A 22,322-nucleotide genomic window follows, 5' to 3' on the forward strand; every position below is an offset into this window, starting at 1 on the left:
GGGTGCAGAAATATAAAACAGTGACAAAAGGAAATAAACCAAAGGAAAATGAAAAAGAAGAACTGAAAACAGTACAATAAAAAACTTCTTGTTTCCACTTCTTGGAGTTCATTTCAATAAGCATTATTTTATATGATCATATGCACATAGCTATTGGGCCATTGTGATCCTCTCCTAAGAATATCCTCCTTTGTTCTCACTGTGTAAATGTTTAGGGCACTTGTTTAATTAATCATGTCCAAGTGTAATTATTAGTCTTTTACTATCTGTTGAGTTTACTTGTAAATTTATAAGCACATTCTAATTATTACAAAAGGAGGCAAACTGAACCTTTGTTTCTTTGGGTGTGGCTTACTTTGCTTAATATAATTTTTTCCAAGACTTTCCATTTCCTTGCGAATGGAGCAATGCCGTTCTTTCTGATGGAAGCATAGAAGTCCATTTATGCAGTGAGAAGGACATCATAAGAACGGGACAGAGGAGATAAACATTTGGAAAGATCAGGGAGCCTATAGAGAGGAACATTTAATATTTCTTTAGCTTTTACAAAATCATGGTGGTTGCACCTGTTTTTCTTGGATATAAAACTCAGAGCAGTGAGTGCAGGGGCTGGAGTAGGGCATGTCAGCAGCAGAAAATCGTCCAGATCCAGTAAGGAATATAAACATGTAGGACTGAATTTCAACCAGGACTCTTGCTCTCTCATGAGTAATGCTCCCTCTGACATTTGGGTTTTGAATGCCATGGCATTTTTGGTTTTCACATGCATCCTTAACAAGCAGTGCTCTTATGGACATCCTGTTTTATAATTGTGAGTTTGGCCTACAAAAATTCTCTTTGCAAGGCAGATGAGTAGAAATTCTTCTGTGTGTGTGTGTGTGTGTGTGTGTGTGTGTGTGTGTGTGTGTGTGTGTGTGTGTGATGCCATCTATTTAAAATTCAAAAACAGTTGCCTACTATGTGCAAGGCCATTGGTTCGATCTCCTCGGGTGCTTTCTTGAAAGTGATCACAATCAAAGGCCACTCACGTTGAATCTTTGGTACCCAGAGGTCTTAAGAGTTCCTTCTCCCACTGCATGTTTGGACTTCTGCTTGAGTGTTTTCAAAGAAATCCCAAGGAAATTTCCCATGTTCCATCATCTTGTCATAGGTCTCTGTCAGCTGGTTGATCACCATTGACTTTGTGATTTCCTGGACTTGTCAGTTGAGAATAACAGTTTTGGAAGGCAAAAAACAAACTGTCCTAGGTGTGTGCCGATTTCGCCAAAGACTGGACCTGGTCTTCTTTTCCAGTCACCAGTAGCAGGTGCAGCTTAAGGTGAAAGGCAGTTTTGGCGTTAGCCAGGAATAAATTAGTTCTGTAACTCAATTCTCCAGTACCCTCTCAGGTGCTGGCTTTGGTTTGTAACTGAAAGCAGGCCCATAAGGCAGTTCTAGTCTCTCACCATGTTAGGAGTTATTGCGTCTCAGACTGGTTGGGTGGTGAGAAAAAACGGGATAGCAAGGGATAATGATGATTGGACGTTCATAGGGAAGTCGCAAGAACTGCTAAGCGGGCTGATGCTTCTGTCTCTAAAACTGGAATCAGGTGGGGATATTAACTATAGGAAACATCTCCTACCTTCATCCTTCTCCTGAGGCAGGCTACTGGGCCAGCTTTTAGGAGTCTCCTCCTCTCACTGACGAGGCTCTACCACCCTGGCTTAAAATGTTTTAGATCCACTCCTAGGAAGAGAAGATTCTTCAAACACTGGGCAAAGTTCTGGCCAGGAGGAAGACGGTAACAGATAGCTGGGATTGTGGGAACAAACATGCCAGTATGGGGATAAGGTGGAGAGGTCGCTCAGGCCAAGATTACTTAGTTCTTACCATCTAGGCTACCGCCAGTGATGGATTTATTTTAGGGGATGTGGCGGGGATGCGTCACTGACAGTAACAAGAAGGCTGACATTGATGAGGAGCCCTCAGTCTTAATTGGGGCCTTGACTAAAAGGAAGAGAAGCCAAGTGGGTAAGGAAACAGCGGATACGGCAGAGTCAGGAAGGCAGTGTGGTGGGTAGGCTTTGCTTTAGATCTTTAATGCACCGGCTGGCTGGGCAGTGGGGGGGGGTAGGGGTGTGGAAGAGGAGGCCACGGCCTAAAGCTGGGGAGCAGGCCCCAGACCACTCGACAGACAGCTCAGCAGGCCCCAAAGAGGTTCCTGCTTCTGTTGTCGGGGGTGCATTGAGCTCTGCAGCCAGGGGAAAAAGTAGAAGCAGCCCCGGTTGATCTCCTCCTCTATCTCCAGCACCACCTCGTATCTCCTTAATCCTGACATGTCCAGGGCTCCAAATGTCTCCAGGAGGGGGGCTGAGGGGTGGGCGCAGCCTCTAGAAATTCTCTTAACTGAACATGCTGACCAGTAACCACATGGCTAATGACAGCCCCTGGATCATTATCCTGATGAAATGCACGCCCACAGCATCTACCCATCACCCACACCCCGCTGACCATCGGTGAGTTATCCTGATGAAATACAAGCCCACAGCATCTATCCATCACCTGCACCCCATTGACCATCCGTAAGGTCGAGCTGCTTAGTTTCAGGTGTGGAACATCAGCTTGTGCCAGTCTGACTTGAGAGAGTTGAAGCTTTGGGAGGCAGGATGCCCACTACTGTCCTTGCCCCGAGGCTAGTCTTGTTTACAAAGTCACATTCAAAGGAGCACAGTCTAGTAGCTCCCGAATGAGATGAATTAAAACACTTTAAACCTTAGCTCATCCCTCTCTCTCTCTCTTTCTCTGTCTGTCTGTCTGTCTCTGTCTTTTCTTAACGTGCTGGTACTGGTGCTTGAACTCAAAGCCTGGGCACTTTACCTGATTTTTTTTTTTTTTTTTTTTTTTGTCGTGGGGCTTGAACTCTGGGCCTGGGCACTGTCCTCAGCTCTTCAGCTTAAGGTGAGTGCTCTACCACTTGAGCCACAGCACCACTTCCAGTTTTCTGGTGTTTATTGGAGATAAGAGTCTCAGCGATTTTCCTTCCCAGGCTGGCTTTGAACCACAATCCTTAGATCTCAGGTGTGAGCCATGGGCACCTGGCATTTTTTTTTTTTAAACTCAAGCCTAGTACTCTACCATCTGAGCCATAGCTCAATTTCCTGCTTTTTGGTGGTTAATTGGAGATAAGAATCTCATGGGTTTTCCTGCCCAGGTTGGCTCTGAACTGGGGATCCTCAGATCTCAGCCTCCGGAGTAGCTAGAATTACAGGTGGTTGCCAGAAGTGCTTGGTGGAATTGTGAAGATGCATGGCACTGAGAAGACATCCTGGCCTCCTGGCCTTCTCCCCTCAGTCTGCCCATGCTTGGCACCAATTCTCTCCCCACTTTCTCTTCCTTTCTCTTCTTTCCTTGTCCTTTTATCTCTTTAGCCTGTGCCAGTGCAGGCTCTCTCTTGTTTATTTTCTTTAGTTCTCTCTGTCCTGTTCATTACTTGGTTTCTGGAGTACTAAGAACTTGACTGCAAACAGATCCCACAAGAGTCTTATGACTGAAGTAAGGCACAATGGTAACTATTCACTTAACAGCTGAGTGTTACCTAGGTTACATGGTGACTGAGATGATGCTGTACAAAAAAGAAGACATTGGGAAGATAAAGGCTTTCCTATTAAATATCAGATGAATTGTATAGTCGGTTTCAGGGCTAGGAGCCCTCAGAAGGGAAGAGTAATCAATTACCTATGGGAAAGTGAAGGTGTTAAACTTGAGGAGTGTCTTGAACTTGGCCTTGGATGAAAACTGGGCCTGAGTGAAAACACCTGTGAGCACCCGGGTGGGAGAGAGAGGCCGTGGTGGTGTGAGACCCAGAACAGGATCGACTTAGAAAATTGCTGCTGTATTCACCTGGGATGTAGAGTTGACATCTGGAAGTGCAGATCCCAGTGGAGGAGGGAGGCAGGGCTGGAAACAATCTCAAAGGCTTCTGCTTGCAAGTTTGAGCCAGCGCCCTGCATAGGCAAAGGTGCATCAGAGGAGAGGGCGTGGGGCAGAAGGCGCGGGCCTGGGCTGATGTGCAGCTGTGTGGGGCATGCCAGGGTTGGATGGGGGCCAGCAAAGAGGAGAGATGAGTGGATGGGAAGGTGTGAGGGGTTGAGAGGGAAAGGCCCATCCGGAGGGAGCTTTTCAGGGTCTGAGACCTAGCAGCAGACCTGCAGAGGCGGTCTTGATTCCCGAGTGTTCGTTCCTTCCATCCTTCCGGTCCCCAGGGCTGGGCTGGGCTGCTCTTTCCCTTTTCATATCCACAGGTCAGCAAGTCAGACCGAAACAAGTCCCAGATCTGCCCTCCTGCTCTGTTAGCAAGGCCACCGGGCTGCCCAGTCCCCTTACTGGGCTCTCCCGCTCCCACGCCCCCTGCCTGCTGCCTGCTCCCCTTCCTGCCCCTCACAGCCAGGTCAGCCCAGTGCAGCTGCTGAGTGTCTTGCCTCTGTCCCAGTCTTTTGTTGTTGTTGTTGTTGGTTGTGGGGCTTGAACTCTGGGCCTGGGTGCTGTCTCTCAGCTCTTAGCTCAAGGCTAGCACTCTACCACTTGAGCCACAGCACCACTTCTGGCTTTGGAGTTAAGATTCTCACTGAGTTTCCTTCCCCTGGCTGGCTTTGAACCATGATCTTCAGATCTCAGCCTCCTGAGTATCTAGGATGACAGGCATGAGCCACCAGCACCTGGCACCCAGTCTTTTAGTTAGGACATAAAAACCAACCAGGGCTGGTATGTCTTACCCTTAGTTGTGTGAACTTGCCCAATGAGACATCCCTTCCGGATGGGTCAGGGCTGGTGCTCAGCGACCTCTGGAAGGATCAGGGCTGGGTTACACCACGGTCAGAGTTAGCCACTCTTTGTCTTGGAGCCAGTAACTAGGCTTTGTTCCCCCAGGACCAGCTTACCCTTACCCTCTCCTCCTCTTCCCTCCCCATTTCCTTTCCTCGTATTTACCATGTGAGCTCACAGTTGAGTGTTTATGTGTTTGTGTGCTTTTCCCTCCTCCTCCCGAATACTGTTTCTTGTCATGGTTCTGCGATCTGACTTCAGGCCTTTGCACTTTCTAGGCGGGCGCTCCATAGCTTGAGTCATGCCTCCACTCCGTTTGCGCTGGTTATGTTTTAGACAGGGCTTTGCACTGTGTCCAGCCTGGTGTGGATCACAGTCCTATTTGTGCCTCCCGTTGTTGTAGCTCCGATTGTTTTCTTGAGATGAGGTCTCCTGAACGTTTCTGTATCCTGGCTGGATCTTTAATCTTCCCAGGGTTAGCCTCCCCTTAGTTGAAATGACATAATGTGTCAGTTTGCCCAGATATTGGTGTGAGATGGGGTCTTGAGAACTTGTATCCTGAGCTAGACTTGAACCTCGATCCTCCTGTTTTCCATGTCACAAGAGGCTAGGACACAGGTGTGAGCCACCAGTCCTTGTCCCTCCACATGCTTTTTGACACCTGCTTGGTGGTGGCAACAGAATAGTGAACAAACAAGTTAATGTTTTAGTGGAGCAACAGGTACTAAAAATTAATTTTACAGGTGAATAGACACTAAAACTGACCAACACACTTGGCTATTTCGTAAGAAAAGTTTGATATAACCTTGAAGCAGGGGAGACCATAGTTTGAAGAATGATGATTAGGCTTAGCTGTTAACCAGGCACTGGGGAAACCTTCCAGGTAGAAAGTTGGAGTGGCATGTGCCAAGGCCCTGTGGCTGGAGAGGGCATTTGATATCATCATATCAGAAGAACTGCAACAGCAGGGAGTCCGTGGCAAAGCGACGGATGCAGCAAAGGGGGGGCTGGGTTAGCTCTCAGACAGGCTTAAAGATCCCAGTGCACGAGGAACCGCTACAGCGATGAGCTGCAAACCGCTCCTCTGGGTCTGGGGCTGTGCTGAAGCATACATGGTTTTAAATCTGCAGAGAATAAATCTTCCACATCTAGAGCTTCCAGTCCTGGAGGGAGTTGACCGGGTGGTAGGGCCTACGTAACAATGGCGTGTTCATAACAGTGTATGAGATAACGGTGGGCGTCCAGGCCCCCGTGAGCCGGTGTGGGGAGGGTCAGTGGAGCAGACCGGGAAGGCTGCGGGAGGCTCAGAGGCCCTCCGTGTCCTGGACTGTGCTCCCACGGTGAGCATGCCAGTGTGAACCGCAAGGAGCCCAGGCCGCGTCAGATGACGCCCACCTCCCCGCGCCTCCTGTTTCCCCTCTCGTGGCAGGGCACCACTGGGCTTCATTGCAATCCGTTGCTGAATTCTGTTTTCAGTGCAATAAATTCATGCCCTGAAAAAGAAAGATAAGAATGGGGTGCCATTGGCTCACGCCTGTAATCCTAGCTGTTCAGGAGGCCAAGATCTGAGGATCGTGATTCGAAGCCAGCCCGGGCTGGAAAGTCCATAAGACTCTTATTGCCAATAAGCTACCAAAAAGCCAGAAGTGGCACTGTGGCTCAAGTAGTAGAGCACTAGCTTTGAGCAAAAAAGAAGCTCAGGGACAGTGCCCCGGCCCTGAGTTCAAGTCCCAGGACCAGCCAAGAAAAAAAGAAAAAAGAAAAGGAAAAGATAGTATGTATAATGCAGGAAGTGAATGCACTTCAAACTAAAAATCTCCAACCCTTTAAGTCAATCCAGGGAACTTCTTTTCCATGATCTTGGGGTTACCAGGCTGTCTTGCTGGTGTCCCCTGAAGCTAGAGATTCTGAATAAAAGCAGGACAAGGCAGGAGCACAGAAGAAAGGCAACTGAGAACGCCAGTCCCCAGACAGATGAGAAGACAAACCAGTCCATCAGCAGCTGGCATACAACGCCTCCATACACAACGCCTCCATATGCCTGATCCCTCCCTCCCTCCCTCCCTCCCTCCCTCCCTCCCTCCCTCCTTCCTTTCCCCCCACCCCTCTGTGTGGAATGTCCATTTTCAGCCCAATGAAGTGTGCCTTTCTAATCCTTTATTCTCCTCACACCCACACAGAAATATGATTAATTATTTTGGCATGCCTAATAATGTCATTAATCAGGAAATCCTCATTGGATATTAATGAGTGGACACGGTGTGCAAGTGTATGAGTGTTCACAGTAATTTCACAATTGATTTGCTGGCATTTGACAAGTTGAAACCATCGTAGTGGAAGATGAAGTGATGCAATTCCAACTGATTAGCAAAAGGTGATCAAATAGGCATTAAGTAAATGAAGAATTTCAATTGGGCATTCTGGGTGAGCCAACAAAATTTCAAAGGAAAGTGTCAATTAATTTTTTACGTTCTAATCATTGGTATTCAGGAACAGGCCCTTTCAAAAAAAGTGTTCAATTATGCCTTTTTTTTTTCTTCTCACACACAAGGAGAGAATACTTTGGCTAAATGGAGACTGCCTGATGCTTGAAGGAGGCAGCTGGAGAGATTGGACAGGCCTAACGGTCGATTTTGCTTCCAAAAACAACTTTATCATTTGAATCTTTGTGTATCATTATGCGCTCTTTTTGTACCAGCCAGTCTTTCTTGAATTGGGTGCTGTCTGTACTTAAGAAAATACCTTTTAGCCGGGTGCTAGTGGCTCATTTCTGTGATCCTAGCTTCTCAGCAGTCTGAGAGCTGAAGATCATGATTCTAAGCCAGTCCGGGCAGGAAAGTCCATGACACTCTTCTCTCCAACTAACCACCAAAAAGCCAGTAATAGGAAAAGACATTTCCTTGCATTATTGGTGCCAGGCATACTTTGATCCCGACATTATTACTAAATCTGAGCAATAATTTCTTTCTTTTTTTTTTTTTTTGGGTCCAGTCATGGGGCCTGAACTCTGGGCCTGGGCACTGTCCCTCAGCTCTTCAGCTCAAGGCTAGCGCTCTACCACTTGAGCCACAGCACCACTTCCGGCTTTTTTCTTTCTTCTTATGTGGTGCTGAGGAATTGAACCCAGGGCCTCAGGCATGCAAGGCAAGCGCTCTACCACTGAGCCACCTTCCCAGCCCCCTGAGCAATAATTTCTAAAAGGTAGCCATGCAACTCTAACCTCTCTGTACAGCACCTTCACAACAAAACAAAATAAGATGAAGTAATCATCATTTAAGAAATAAATTCCCTGTCCCAGGTTTGGCTTGGGAGGTCGAGGGGAGGCTGGGTGGCCATGTGCTGGTTTTCTCCGGAAACTCTTTCCCTCGGACATCCACAGCTCCACATTCCATCTAGACCTGCCATGGTCTGAAGGCTCGTGTCCCCTCTGACGCCTCTGACGAAATCCAGCTCTCAGCCGGGGTTTGGGGCAGGCATTGGGGGGGGTGACTTCCTCCATGAGGGGCATTAGTGTCCCCACAAAGGAGGCCCCGAGGACCCTCACCTCTCTGCCTCGTGGGCCCTCACCAGATCTCAGCGCAGCCGGTGCCTCCGGCTTCCCAGACAAAGAAAGAAACTTGAGTTGCTCCAGAGCCAACCATTGGTGGCAGTGCGTTCAGCAGCCCAGACACGAAGACAGGAACTTCTTTCAGATGTTGGTTGTTGATGCTGCTGTCCGTGGTAGTGATGCTGATGAGGATGTACAGCCCATAGCATGTATTTGTACTGCATGAAAGGCTTTGCCCATATTAAGACCTTCTGTCATAGCAACCACCCAGGAAGTGTCATCTCTGCTTCTGAAAGAAGGAGCCCAAGGCAGAGGGGTGTTCAGTTCCCTTCCACCAACCCTATGTGATAGAATAGGAGCCGGGCCCCCATGATCAGCCAGGCTCTGTACTACTGAGGAAGAGGAGGGAGGGAGATGTGGCGGGGTTTGTGTTTTGTGAGTGTGTGACAGCACATGGCAGCTGAGAGACAGCTCCATTTGGACCTGGTGGCCGAGATGGTGGGATGACATGGAGTGATTGGTTTATAGGCCTGTATTGATTATAGTAGCGGCTGAGCCGTTGTAATCCAGGCAGCTCAGATGCAGTGGCTTGAAGAAATTACAAGTCAGTTAATTAGTCCCTCACGTGCGGCCTGGAGTTGTTCGTCCAGCACACAGGCTCCATCCCTAGAGCCACGCAGGCTTGCCAGCCGGTGGGAAGGGAGCAAGGGAAGGGATCACAGGCCCTGTCATTTAGTTATTCTAAATTATATTATTAAAGCACAACAGGAAGAACAAAGGCTTGTATTCTCACTGATTTCAGACAGGTAACAGGGCCTAATATTAGTGACAAAAGGGGAGGGGTGGGAATTAATTCCTGAAAGGAATTAAGCAAAAAATGTGGCACTGTAGGCTAGTCACCTCTGCTGCGCACAGAAACCGGTGCTTGGAGTTGTGTAGAATGCCAGCCTCGGAAGGACTCTCCAGCTGTATTTTGCTATTTTTTTTCCCCTTGCAGTTTTGAGCATTGAACTCAGGGCCTTGCTCTTGCTAGTCAGGCACTCTACCACCTAAACCATGCCTCCAACTCATTTTTGTCTTGGTTATTTTGGAGGTAGGGTCTCACTCGATGCTGGGGGTGGCGTTTATGATACCTCATGCTGCCGGGCATGCTAAACACACACCGTGGCTTCCGCCTTTGGGCTTGTCGTACAAGCGGGAGCAGCACCAGCACCAAGCTTATAACATATGGATGTGCATTCGCACATGGGGGTCATGGCATCTTAAGGAAGTACTTACTTAACCTCCTCTTCCTTACCCTCTGGTCCTGGCTGCATTCTGCGTAAGGGAGACCAAGGAGGAGACCAGTTCTTATGACAAGGGTGTCAGTGGGCCTTGATTTTGTAGCCTGACACCCCGCACCTAGCTCTGGCTCCCTTCTTCCCCAGGGTTGCTTTTTGCCCCTCCTCTAGCATCGTCAGAGACAAATCTGCTGGTCAGGATTTACAATGTCATGGATTTTTTAAACAATTTTTTAAAATTATCTTTAAATAATTTCTCCAAGGGGTTTCAATTCAACATGTCAATTTGTGTGTACAAAGCATCTTGATTATTGTAGGCATTCACACATACTGAGACCGAAGGAGAGGACACTCAGGGGAGGAATACAAAGGCCCAATGCCCCTGTGCCTCTGCTCATAGAAAATAATATTTACTGAGATGAAAAAAAGGATTTTTTATTATCTCTAAATAATTGCACACAGGGTTTTCAATTCAACATAGCAATTTATGTGTAGAAAGCATCTTGATTATTGTCACTGTCATAGATTTTTAGAGCCAGGGTTGGTAAAATAATTATCCAGACTGGAGAATAGAAGAAACAAAGTTCATTAGGAAGCTGGTCCAAGTGAGTCGCAGTGGGCAGACAGGTAGAGGAGCGCAGCATACTAGACAGGGTTGGGAGTGGGGTGTGCGCCCTGGGCGAGGCTGTTTTTGATCCACCCCCTTTTTGTGGCTATCTCTTTTTCAGATTATGGTTGGGATTTCATAGGCCAGGAAACATGTTGGGAGCTTGGTGTTAAGTGTACACTCCATCAGGCCCATGTTGCCTGCTGGACTCATTTCTGCATTTCAGGCCCTAGGCTCACCCCTCCTCTGGTCCTTGGTAGTGTCTGCTTCACAGGGGCCCCGTTCACACACACTACATGTTGGGTCACAGATCCTTCTTAAGGAGCTAGCGCAGGTGTGCCATTGCCCCCGCCTCTGTGGCGTGAGATTCCAGCTGGAGCTGGAATCTGGTGCCCTGAAGTCCTTCGTGCCTGTCTGGTGTGGGCTGCGGGCCTTGCTGAATGCTGAGCAGCGTTTGTGGGCCTGTGTGATGGCTCTCTCAGTCCTCATCGGAAACCTCGGCACAGTCTGCTTTCAATACCTACTGCTCAAGAATTTATAGGCAGTTATTTTTTTTAATCTTCCATGTATACTTTGCCTTGAGCAGAAAAGAAAATGGTCTTTAGGCAAACGACTAGAGTGAGAGGAGCAAATCCCACTTGCCATTAATCCCAATGAGGTGTTAACTACGGAGTCTATTTAAGACTCTTTAGCGTTAATATTAAAAAAGAGAAGCAGTAAAACAGTTAATGGCCTGAAGTCAGCCATCTCGTGTGCTTTAATTGATGCTTGACCACTGTTTGCCACCGATAATGACTGCAACCCTTTCATTCTCTTTGTACCAAGGGTGTGAGTTGGACAAAGTTAGTGTTTTTTGAAAGCCTGTAACAATCGCAGAGCATGTCATCACTGCGTTCATTAGCCCTGTTTGGTGTTGGGGAGACGGGCAGGGTGTGTGGCTTTTGTGCTGGGAGGAGGGCAGGGGAAGTAGCGAGGGAGACATGGAGGGAGAGAAAGAAACCCAGATTTTCTTCGTCACCCCTGACTAGTTACTTGGGACATGTTCAGATGATCCCTGGGTAATCTTTGCAGAGATTTCTTCTTCATTATAGTTTTTTTTTAATTGTGAAAATACTGTATAGGGGTTACAATTACATGGGCAAGATAATGAGTACATTTCTTATCAAACATTGTTGCCTCCTCCTTTGTTTCCCTTCCCATCCCTTTCCATCTCCCCCCACCCCCCCCCCCCCCAGCCCCCAAAGCACTGAAATTAAGGGAACTCATCCTGTTGTGTAGCAAATAGACGTGGGTCTCCCGGTCCATTGCTGTTCCCCATCCACCCTCCCTCTCCCAGTACCTAAACGTGGAGCGAACTTTGTGAGTCCTTGTCACGTTTGTTTCTTCCCTGGTGGACTCACGTGTCCCTCCTCTGTACCAGCGCGGCCACAGTGCAGTCCCAGGTCAGACACCACGGAGTACTTCCTGCTCCTCAGGCCCAAAGAAATCTCTTTTCTCACCATGGTGAGGAAACCCTATAGACATTTCTATATCATGTCATTTATATTGATACTAATGATTACTAGTGTACTAATCGTCGGATAGCTTTATAATACTCATCTTATTTGATGAAGGTTGGACTATAGGACTTGGTTTCTGAGTCCCATCCATTCTCTTATCCCCCTCCCTATGTTTTCTTTGTCTTGCAGTTTTTCAACAGAATCTGTGTTTGGATGAGTAATCACTTAAACCTTCAGTCCTGATATTGCTAACTTCTGTGTCCTTGTCCTGCCACCGGTCAGCTTGCTCCACTCTGCGTCTCACCAGCATTTCAGCTCCACTGTATTCATAGTAAAAGTCTCCATTCGCCTCTTGTCAAGGCATGCACACAGGGGACACATGGTTTCCCTCTGTCCCTCATACTGGGAAGTCTTGGTTCTTCCCTCCTGCCTTCTCTTCCCCTTCCTTCTTTCTCTCCGGCTTTTCTTTCATAAGTCTCCTCTTTGTTGCTTTTAGTTTGCACCAGACATCAGTTGGAGCCCCTGTGTAGGGCTAGGCCTCAGTCTTGGAGTTGATCTCAGAAGCCCAGGTGCAGCAGAGGCCCGAACAAGTCTTTCTGGGAACGTGGGAACAGAAACATTGTCTGCACAGATAGATGACCAAACTGCTGTCTGATGCTCACAAGGGCACCTCTCATTCAAAGCAATTGTGACTTTAATAATATTAATTTAGTGACTTAGATCTGTTTATTTATTTATTTATTTATTTTTCCCCACATGGTTCTTAAAGGAAGCTTACATCTGAATTACCTTGAGCTTCTTTTGCTCAAAGCTAGAGCTCTATCACTTGAGCCACAACACCACTTCTGGCTTTTTCTGAATAGTATATTGGAGGTTAAGAGTCTCTTGGACTTTTCTGCTCAGGCTGGCTTTGAACTGTGATCCTTGGATATGAGTCTCCTGACTAGGATTACAGAGTGAGCCACCAGCTGCCTTGCTTACTTAGGAAATCTTTTAAAAAACATGTCTACTGGAGACATATCTCAGACCATGGGCACTGAGTTATATGTGTTGGAAAATGGGAATAGATACTTTGAAAAAGCTCCTAAAAATTTGAAGCTATTAGGTTCAATATTAGTTAAGAACTACTACATTGTGTGTAGTATTGGGACTTTGCAGTCTTGTTTGGCTATTTCCTCAAGGGTGGTGCTTACTCTTGAGCCACACTTCCACTCTGGGCTTTTCATGGGTTAGTTGAAGAGTCTCACAGACTTTCTGTGCAGGCTAGCTTTGAACAGTGATCCTTGGATCCCATCCTCCTGAAGAGCTGTGATTACAGATGTGAGCCATCAGTGCTTGGCTGCTACTACAACTCTTGATAGCAAGTTTGGAGTAGCAGAAACCAATAGTGATTCTTCTTTGTGCCCGTGAAATCTAATATGGTACCACATTGATAGACATGAGCTTGATCAATGGTCACTGAGGAAATGGGAGCAAATTATCTAGAAAAATCTACCTTGTATACTTTAACTATGTACTTACTTGAGTACCTGCTAAGTAAATTTACCAGTTGAGCAGAATTTAAAAAATAATCCTTGGAACGAAGTCTCTTTCTACATAATTATAGGGGACTGTGTTTTTGAAATGCTAAGTGAACAGACAGATAATAGAGACTTTGAAAATATTTTAATGTGAAGCTAGAGAACAAAGGAGAGATGTAAAAAATACCTTTATAATTACTGGTATCTGATGTTATCTCTATTGTTTTATGTGTAGAAATGTCAGATGGAACAAGACCTCTTGTAGCATCTCAACATTCTATCAGACTGCTTCTCTACCCCAGATCACTGGAAGTTGATAAATAATTATATTTTAGTAACCTAGTATTTATGCATTTGGGTGACTGCTGTCTTCAAAGTAGATGAGTAGGCATTCTGGCACCCTCTCTTAGGGAATTGTCTTTGCTGCTCTGGTCTGGTGTTTGCCTTGTCTTGACCTCTTTCACCCTGTCTCTAAGACTTGTTCTTGGTCTGTGTGGGGCACGTGAATGGAAGAAGGAAGGCTGGGCAATTGCAGTCATTATATTCAATGTACATTCTGTAAACACAGAACTATGTCACTTGAGAGTCGAGATGGGCAGGGTGACGTTGATCAGGATGCAGAACCTGACTCGTGGAACTGAAACCTCTTTGTACAACTACTCAGTAATAATAAAAATGATTGATAATAAGGAAAGGGAGGCATGGCTCAGTTGCCAGTGAGCAAAAGCATCAGGTACAAGTTTGAATCCCAGTCTCAGATCACAAAATTAAGGGATAATTATAAAAAGATTTGCTTTTCCATCAAGAGAGCACAGTAAGTTAATCAGGGCCCGGAGCACGATGCTGTGCACTTGACTGTGGCCTAGAATACTGAGGAAAAAAGTCGTGAGCCAGTGAAGCCGGCGCTGCCTCTGGTGGTTCTAAGGTTGGCAGCAGGGAGAGTCCGTGCAGAGCACAGCAGCGTCGTGGACATGTTTGCAGAGACCAGATGGGATGAGCAAGATGTTTCCACATAGTGGGGCTGTGACGGAACAGGATCTCTGTTCTGAGCCCCTCCATTTCCTTCTTTCCTGAAGCCGGTAACAGCCCGCAGTGTATGGGCGTAACCCACCACTGGCGCCAGACCTGTGGCTCCTGTCTTTGCCGAGGCCCCGTACTGTGAGGGGCGACCCTCATCTGGGATTCGCTGCAGCACGCGGCGGGCTTTAGTAAGACTTGTTTCAATGCTCAGGACAGACAGGGGTGCAACCCAAAGACTAACTTCCTTCCGTTGCTAGAAGCCGCTCTGAGAGCTGGGGGGCTCTGGAGAAAGTGAACCCCTTTCCTCCCTCAGCCCGAGCCTGAGCCTCGCTTTTTCTTTTGTCTTTTTTCTTTTTTGCTTCACAGTTGCCTTTTGCTTAACATTTAGAAGGATGAATAGTGAGCCTAGTATGTCCAGCCTCACTTTGAACAAATTTGAGATAACAAGCAGAGGCACAGCACCCCAGGGTACAGGGAATTCTAAACTGGGAATGGCGCTCATGTGTAGTGAGAAATAGCGATGTTTAGCCCGGCGCCAGTGGCTCACGCCTGTAATCCTAGCTACTATACTCAGGAGCTGAGATCTGAGGATGGTGGTTCGAAGCCAACCCAGGCAGGAAAGTCTGTGAGACTCTTATCTCCAATTAACCACCACAAAAAAAGAGCTGTGGCTCAAAGGAGTAGAGTACTAGCCTGGAGTGAAAACAGCCCATGCACAGCGCCCAGGCCCTGAGTTCAAGGCCCATGACTGACCACCACCACCACCAAAAGCAATAACAATGTCTTTTTAGGTGACCATCACCTGATGAGATGATAGGAGTTGACGTGCAAGCCAGCTAGATTGATGTGATTCATTCTCTCTTTTGTATCCAGGTTCTTATGGTTATTTTAAGGCAATGCACTTATGAGAACAATATGCACGTGTGCATCACAATAAGGCATTTAATAAAGCGAGGGAAACAGGGTATTTGAAAAGTTTAGAGAAGATGACCACAAAGTCATTCTGGAACTTGTTTTCTGGATAGCAGGATGCTCTGCATTTCTTTTTCTCTTATTCTTTTGCTGCTGTTAATTTGTGTTTCAGAAAATATTTTTATTATCTTTAAGTAGTTGTACAAAGGAGCTGCCGCTCACCAAAGCAGCTTATGAACATGGTGCATCTTGATCATTGTCACCGGTCCAGCATTCTCCCCCATGCCTCCCAGCCCACTTTCCCTTACTTATCTTGATTTTAGTTTAGGCATTGAATTTGTTTCTGCCATTTAACAAAGCAGTTTGTGTGTACAGAGTATCTTGTCTGTCTCATCCACCTTCCACCCCCTTCCTCCCACCCCTTCCCTTACAGTTCTCAGTCCTGTGGTATATACAGTGAATTCCTGATTCCTGACTGCATTCCTCCCTCTTCCCCCTTCATTCTCCTACCCTTTGCCCTTGGCCTTCCCCTTCCCTCTTGCAAGCACCCATCTCCTGCTACTTATTTTGTTGGGCTTTGACTTACTCTTTTTTTTTTTTTTTTTTAGAACTATACTATTTGTACTCTCCATACAGTCTGTGACACTTCAGTTAATTCACTTGTAACCCCTTGCTTACCGCCCAGTGTGTTTACTTGTAGATTTATAACTTGTAACAGCCTGCTTGAAGCAGTGATACTGTAGCTTTATAAATAATCTAAGTTAAACATTTATTTTTTAAAATTTTATTTTATTACAAAGATGCTGTACGGAGGGGTTACAGTTACACGAGTCAGGCAATGAGCTCGTTTCCTATCTAGCATCGTTGCCCCTCCTTTGTTGTTCTCCCATTATCCCTTCCCTACCCACCTACTAAACATTTATTTGTACAATATAAATATATGTAAGACTATGGAAATGAATATAGGGTTCCATTATACACGAGTCTTAGTGCCTTTTGTTGTATATTTTCTTTCTACTTTTCCTGCGGGGAGGCTGAGTGTAGATGCAAGGCCTCACCTTTCTGGATAGATGCCTTCCACATCAGCCATGCCCCCAGCCCTTTAGTATGTTTTAATATATTTTTCCCCAGGGCTGGCCACAGACAATGATCCTACCTTCAGCTTCCTGCCTAGCTGGTATGAGAGGTACCTGGTATGACTGATTGCTTGAAATGGAGTCTTGCTAACTTTTTTGCCCAGGCTGTCCTGAACTGTGATCTTTCTGATCTCCGCCTCCAAAGTAGCATTGATTACAGGCATAGGCCACCATGCCTGGTGTTCTTTATACATTTTTTTTCTTCTGTCGGTCATGGGGCCTGAACTCTGGGCCTGGGTGCTGTCCCTCAGCTCTTCAGCTCAAGGCTGGTACTCTACCACTTGAGCCTTTTCTGCTTATGTGGTGCTGAGGAATTGAACCCAGGGCCTCATGCATGCAAGGCCTGCACTCTACCACTAAGCCACCTTCCCAGCCCTCTTTATTCATTTTTAATAAAGAAATAAACTTTTATATTTGCAGCCAGAAGCTCCCTTTCTGCCCATCTCTGCTTCCTTTTTCCATCTGCTGAGATTGGTTTGTTTCTTTCCATGCATCTCTAGATAATTTTACTGTTTATATATTTATACATAAAAGAGCTTCATGCTGCTCTGTATGTTTTAATATTTATATAAATACAAGTAATGTTGAGAGAAAAGCAAGTGGAGAAATATTTTATATATTATGGCAGGTAATCATTTGCAGGTTTTATGCATTATAAATTTTATCTTGAAGCCTGTGTCTGGTCTACCATCTTTGTTTGTGGTGCCTATTTATAAATAATTTACAATTTTATTTATACAATTTAGGTTTATATAGAGAAAATTAATTTATTTTTATGATTCATTTTGTGTCTCATTTGAAAATTTTCATGCTGTGAGGCTGGTGAAACAGCCAACTTCTTGTGTTTTCTACTTGGAGTCTTAAAGTTTTTTTGGCATCTTAGCTTTTTTAAATTTTTATTTATTTATTTATTTTATCTTGGTCCTAGTGCTTGAACTCAGGGCCAGGCCACTGTCCCTGAGCTTTTTTTGCTGAACCCTAGTGTTCTGCTTCTGGATTTTTGGTGGTTGATTGGAGATAAGAGTCTCATGAACTTTCCTGCCCAAGCCAGCTTTGACCTGCAATCCACAAATCTCAGTCTCCTGAGTAGCTAGGACTACAGGCCTGCGTCATTGGCATCCAGCCTCAACGTTGCCATTTTTAAGCCATCTAGATTTACTTTTATGTATAATCAGAAATAGAGATCAGAATGTACTCTTTTCCCCCTGGTAATGGAATTTATTTCAATTGCTCTTCAATCAATCATTTTCTCTTGTTCATTTTTTCCCCCACTGACTCCTGGGCATTCAGAGTCTTTCATCAGCCAGCTGCTGGTTTCTCATACCTGTAATCCTAGCTACTCAGGAGGCTGAGATCTGAGGATTATGGTTTGAAACCAGCCCAGACAGGAAAATCCATAAGACTCTTATCTCCAACTACCAGAAAAGCAGGAAGTGGAGGTGTGACTCAAAAATGCTCAGGGAGAGCAGCTAGGCCTGAGTTGAAGGCCCAGGACCAGCACACACAAAAAAGAGCCCATGTCTTAAAATATCCATGCATATTTATAAAAATCTATGTGGATATGGGTGTGTAATAGTGAGACTCATGGACTTGATCTTACTCTTGAACAGCACCAAGGACTAAATACCTTGGCACATTCATGAGTTTTGGTAGTATTTTCCTTTGAAATAAAAAGTTATATTCTTATGAGAAAAAAATGCTTGCTTACTAAAATATTCACTAAATAAATACCAAGATATTTATTTCTTTCTTCCAGCTAGAAGCTATATTAATTCCTCAGTATTCTATGTTTATGCTAAATAAATATATGTGCTATACATATCTATATTGACTGCTATGCATGAATGGCTGCCTTATACACCTAAAGATCCTTCAATGATAAATAAGACAACTCAGTGATGTTGTAATCAATATTCAGCTCAACGTTTAGCTATGATTAGCCCAGTTTTGTTAGTTAGCTGAAATTATCCATTTTACTTGGTGGATAAAATCGATACCATAAAGTCCATCAGGTGAATTGCTCATTAATGTACCCAACACGGAGTGTGCGCTGGCGTTGGCTGCCCACCTGCGAGGGGGCTGGGGGCCGCTGTGTAGACTGCCGGCAGAATGGGGGACATTCCAGAGTACTCAGGAGAAGCTTTGGGTGACAGGGGGAAGAGCGGTGTTTAGAAGCAGAGATTGAATTCCAAGGTGGCCCCTAGGGGTGGGATTGAGAGACAGGAACAAGTGACGGACCACAGGCCGTGTCTGGGGTGACAGGTGCTCCTTGCTCGTGACCTTGGTCGTTTCCCACGTACATCTTGAAGACCTGACATCTGGATGGAGAGCCGTGTTTGCTTTTCTCCTTTGTGCTACACTCACTTTTTCTTTTTGGTCAGACTGAAATGCTACCTAGAGCTGGGTAGAGGGTCGGTTGGTGAAGCCATACTTACTGTTGCGATTGTTTTGGTTTTCTTTCAGGGTTTGTGAATGATTCCGTGACGAAGTCTATCGTTGCTTTGCGCTTGACTCTGGTGGTGAAGGCCAGCACGTGTGCGCCAGGGGACAGCCGCCCGAACGACGTAGAGTGCTCGGGAAAGGGAAAATGCGCCACAAAGCCATCGGAGGTGAGGGGTCAACCGGGGAGCATGTGGCCATATATTTGCATACATAAACACATGTGTATGTGGGTGCATACATCAAACAAGGATAATAGAGACCTAGTATATTTGCTGAAGAAGCCCTCCAAATTTCTGGCTTCAATTATGGATTAGTATGCAAAAATCTCCCTGTGATTTGTAATAAGTTTGTGCACTGATACATCCTCTAGCTTTGGAATGACGGAAGACTATATCTGGTAATAGAACCAAGAGAAATGGAAGAAAAAAAAGGTAAGTGCAGTCATTTGCTTACCAGTGTTTGGAACTGCTGTCTGCCAATGTGGTCATTTCCTCCTGGACTTCACATTTCTCTAGCAATGATAATAGAACTGCAGATGGAGAAGAGCAGGAGAAGGCATGAGGCAGAGGCAGGGGTGAGAGGCGGGCCTTGGGCGAGCTAGCACATGAGGCATGGCTGTTCACCTCACCCCAGGTCCGGGCGCCTGTCCCCTGTGCAGGTCCGGGTGCTGTCCCCTGTGCAGGTCCGGGCGCCTGTCCCCTGTGCGGGTCCGGGTGCCTGTCCCCTGTGCGGGTCCGGGTGCCTGTCCCCTGTGCGGGTCCGGGTGTCTGTCCCCTGTGCAGGTCCGGGCGCTGTCCCCTGTGCAGGTCCGGGCGCCTGTCCCCTGTGCAGATCGGGTGTCTGTCCCCTGTGCAGGTCCGGGCATCTGTCCCCTGTGCAGGTCCGGGCGTCTGTCCCCTGTGCAAGTCCGGGCGTCTGTCCCCTGTGCAGGTCTGGGCGCTGTCCCCTGTGCAGGTCTGGGCGCTGTCCCCTGTGCGGGTCCAGGCGTCTGTCCCCTGTGCAGGTCCGGGTGCTGTCCCCTGTGCGGGTCCGGGCGTCTGTCCCCTGTGCGGGTCCGGGCGTCTGTCCCCTGTGCGGGTCCGGGCGTCTGTCCCCTGTGCGGGTCCGGGTGCTGTCCCCTGTGCAGGTCCGGGTGCTGTCCCCTGTGCAGGTCCGGGCGTCTGTCCCCTGTGCGGGTCCGGGTGCTGTCCCCTGTGCGGGTCCGGGCGCTGTCCCCTGTGCAGGTCCGGGTGTCTGTCCCCTGTGCAGGTCCGGGTGCTGTCCCCTGTTCAGGTCCGGGTGCTGTCCCCTGTGCAGGTCCAGGCGCCTGTCCCCCATACAGCTCTGCCCCAGGGTGTTGTCTCCACCAGGCTGCTCTCTCTGTCTTCTGGGGCCTGTCTGGAGAGAGAGGGGTGGTGTCTCTGTGGGACTGCCGTCTTTGCCTATCTGCCTAGGTTTTTTTCTCTCTGACTTTCTCTGAGCACTGTAGAATCCCTGGGCTCTCCCACATTTGTTTTTAGTAGCTGCAGTCACATGGAGCACGGGCCTGAGGGCAACTTCCTCTTCCTGCCTTCCGCTTAGGGGCCAGAGTTAGCCCTCAGTGGCTGGGACCGTCGCACCAGCAGTGCAGAGCTTATTAAGACAGCTTCTCCGGAGGGCTCTGGGCCCCACCTGGAGAGCAGAGGTGAGGGAACCAGTCCTCTCTACCCTCAGGGACAGGATTCCACTCACCACTTCTGGGTTCTGTTCTCTGGCATCTTTCGCTTTCTTTTCCTTTCCCCAGTCTACACATTTTTCCACTGGAGTTAATGTCCCAAAGTGTGATCTGTTCTAGGATGACTTTAAGGGCAGCAGGGTCCGTGTTCTTGGACAACCTGCTGCCTGTTCTAATCACAGCGTGAACTTTGATGAGTGAGGAGAGGGGCTGTCTGATGAAGGAGAGAAGTTTTGGGGGAAATTTTCAAATACTTCTCCATCATCTTAGAAAACCAGGAGTTTCCTATCTTAAGTATAATCTGGCAGTTGCTTTAAAAACACGTTTTTTTTCCTGTGTGATTTTCACTGGAAAAGACAGAAAATTGAAGGGACGGGGGAGAATGATAAGGGGGGTGGCACTGGTGAAGACGTACTGTATTCATAAACGGATTCGTCGAACGGGAACTCCTTCATTCAGCTACTTGGAGACAATAAAAATATAGTTTAGAAAAGACAGAATGTGGTTGGGAACTCTGCAGAGGGAGTATTGGAAAGGATCATTTTTGCCAAAGCTTTGAAAATGGACCCAAAGGTAAACCAAGGGCAGAGTCGTAGCCCTGCTTGTGAGAGGGAGGAGGAGGAGGATGGAGAGGAAGCTGGGGCACGCGCCCGCACAAGGTGGCTTTCACAAAGGCCTTCCGTCGCTGCCCGCTGGGACCAGTCTACCCTCTTGCCTGAGGGAAGCCTCATTTATGAATGCATTTGATGGGAAAGAAAAGCAAAAGATCCTGAGTGTTCTTCTATGACAGTCAAAGCTGGGGTGGGGTGGGTCATGTACCTGGGAAAACAACGAAAAAGCAGTGAAGAACCCATTTAATAAAGAGAGTGAGGGACAGTGAGTGAGCGCCAGGCCTCCCCGCAGGCCGTGCAGACGCCTGTGAACTGAGAAAGACAACATCAGCCAAAGAGAAATGTCTCACAGGAGCGGGGAGCAGGGGTCGCTTCTGGACCTGGTGACTGACAACGTGGCTGGATTCACTGCAAGCTCTGCTGGGGCTCTGGGCGGGCGTCTCATCCACAAGGCAGTTGTCACGTGATCGTGGCACACGGGTGCTATGGGCATGTGCCCAGCACACAGGACTCCTCCATGACAAAGCTGCAGCCAGCGGTCTCAGTCTGGAGCTTCAGACCAGCTCTCTGGAAAGGCAGCGGACACGTTTAGTACCTGGCGGGGCAGTCGGCAACCCTTGGGAAGCATGAGGAAAAATCATTCAAAAGTCTTGGTGAGGGATTGAAGCCAATTTTGGCAGACTCACCTCAGAGGGAGCGGATCTTGATTGGGGGTACCAGCGTCTCTGAAGGGCATCCAGCATCCTTCTTTCTTCCCTGTCACCTCCTGGAAGCACCTCATTTACCTCTGCATCAGGTCACAGCGGCCAGTAACTACATCAGCTATTACATTATTCCTGGTGACTCTTAAGCAAATGATCAGCCTGGCATTACCATGTCCAAGATCCACCACTTTGGGTCATATTATCTTGGAACAAATGACTCATGCAAATCAAACCACCTCTGCAGGGTGGACTGGTGGCTCATCTGTTTCTGTGTCTGCTCGAGTCTCGTGGGTTTTTGTGGTGCTGTGGTAGTTACAGTGACTTAGCAGTATTTTCCAGCAATAAAGATCATGGTCATCATGTTTCTTCCTTGTCACTGTCTCCTAAAATAAGGAGTTATTTGGTCCAGCCTTCTACACCAGGTGAGAATCTACTCTACAGAGCAATACAAATCGAACTGCATGTGGCGATTTAATTTTATTGTTTCTAATCATTTTTATATTCTTTTATTAGATCATCCATCAGGATAAAAAGCAATTCTGTTATTTCTA

The 22,322-nt window shown here is 47.1% G+C and overlaps 1 protein-coding gene across 1 annotated transcript in view; it reads left to right on the top strand.

The window, feature by feature from the left end:
* The window catches only part of Dner (delta/notch like EGF repeat containing), a 283,104-nt gene that overhangs the window by 133,414 nt on the left and 127,368 nt on the right, over positions 1 to 22,322 (top strand). Inside the window, exon 5 of the mRNA XM_070015431.1 lies at positions 18,785 to 18,930. Coding sequence (XP_069871532.1) covers positions 18,785 to 18,930 — 146 coding nt within the window. The remainder of the gene's footprint in view (positions 1 to 18,784; positions 18,931 to 22,322) is intronic.

Source organism: Dipodomys merriami, unplaced genomic scaffold (assembly GCF_024711535.1).
Source record: "Dipodomys merriami isolate MVZ:Mamm:240054 unplaced genomic scaffold, mDipMer1.0.p SCAF_1, whole genome shotgun sequence".
In the NCBI taxonomy this organism is placed as follows: Eukaryota; Metazoa; Chordata; class Mammalia; order Rodentia; family Heteromyidae; genus Dipodomys; species Dipodomys merriami.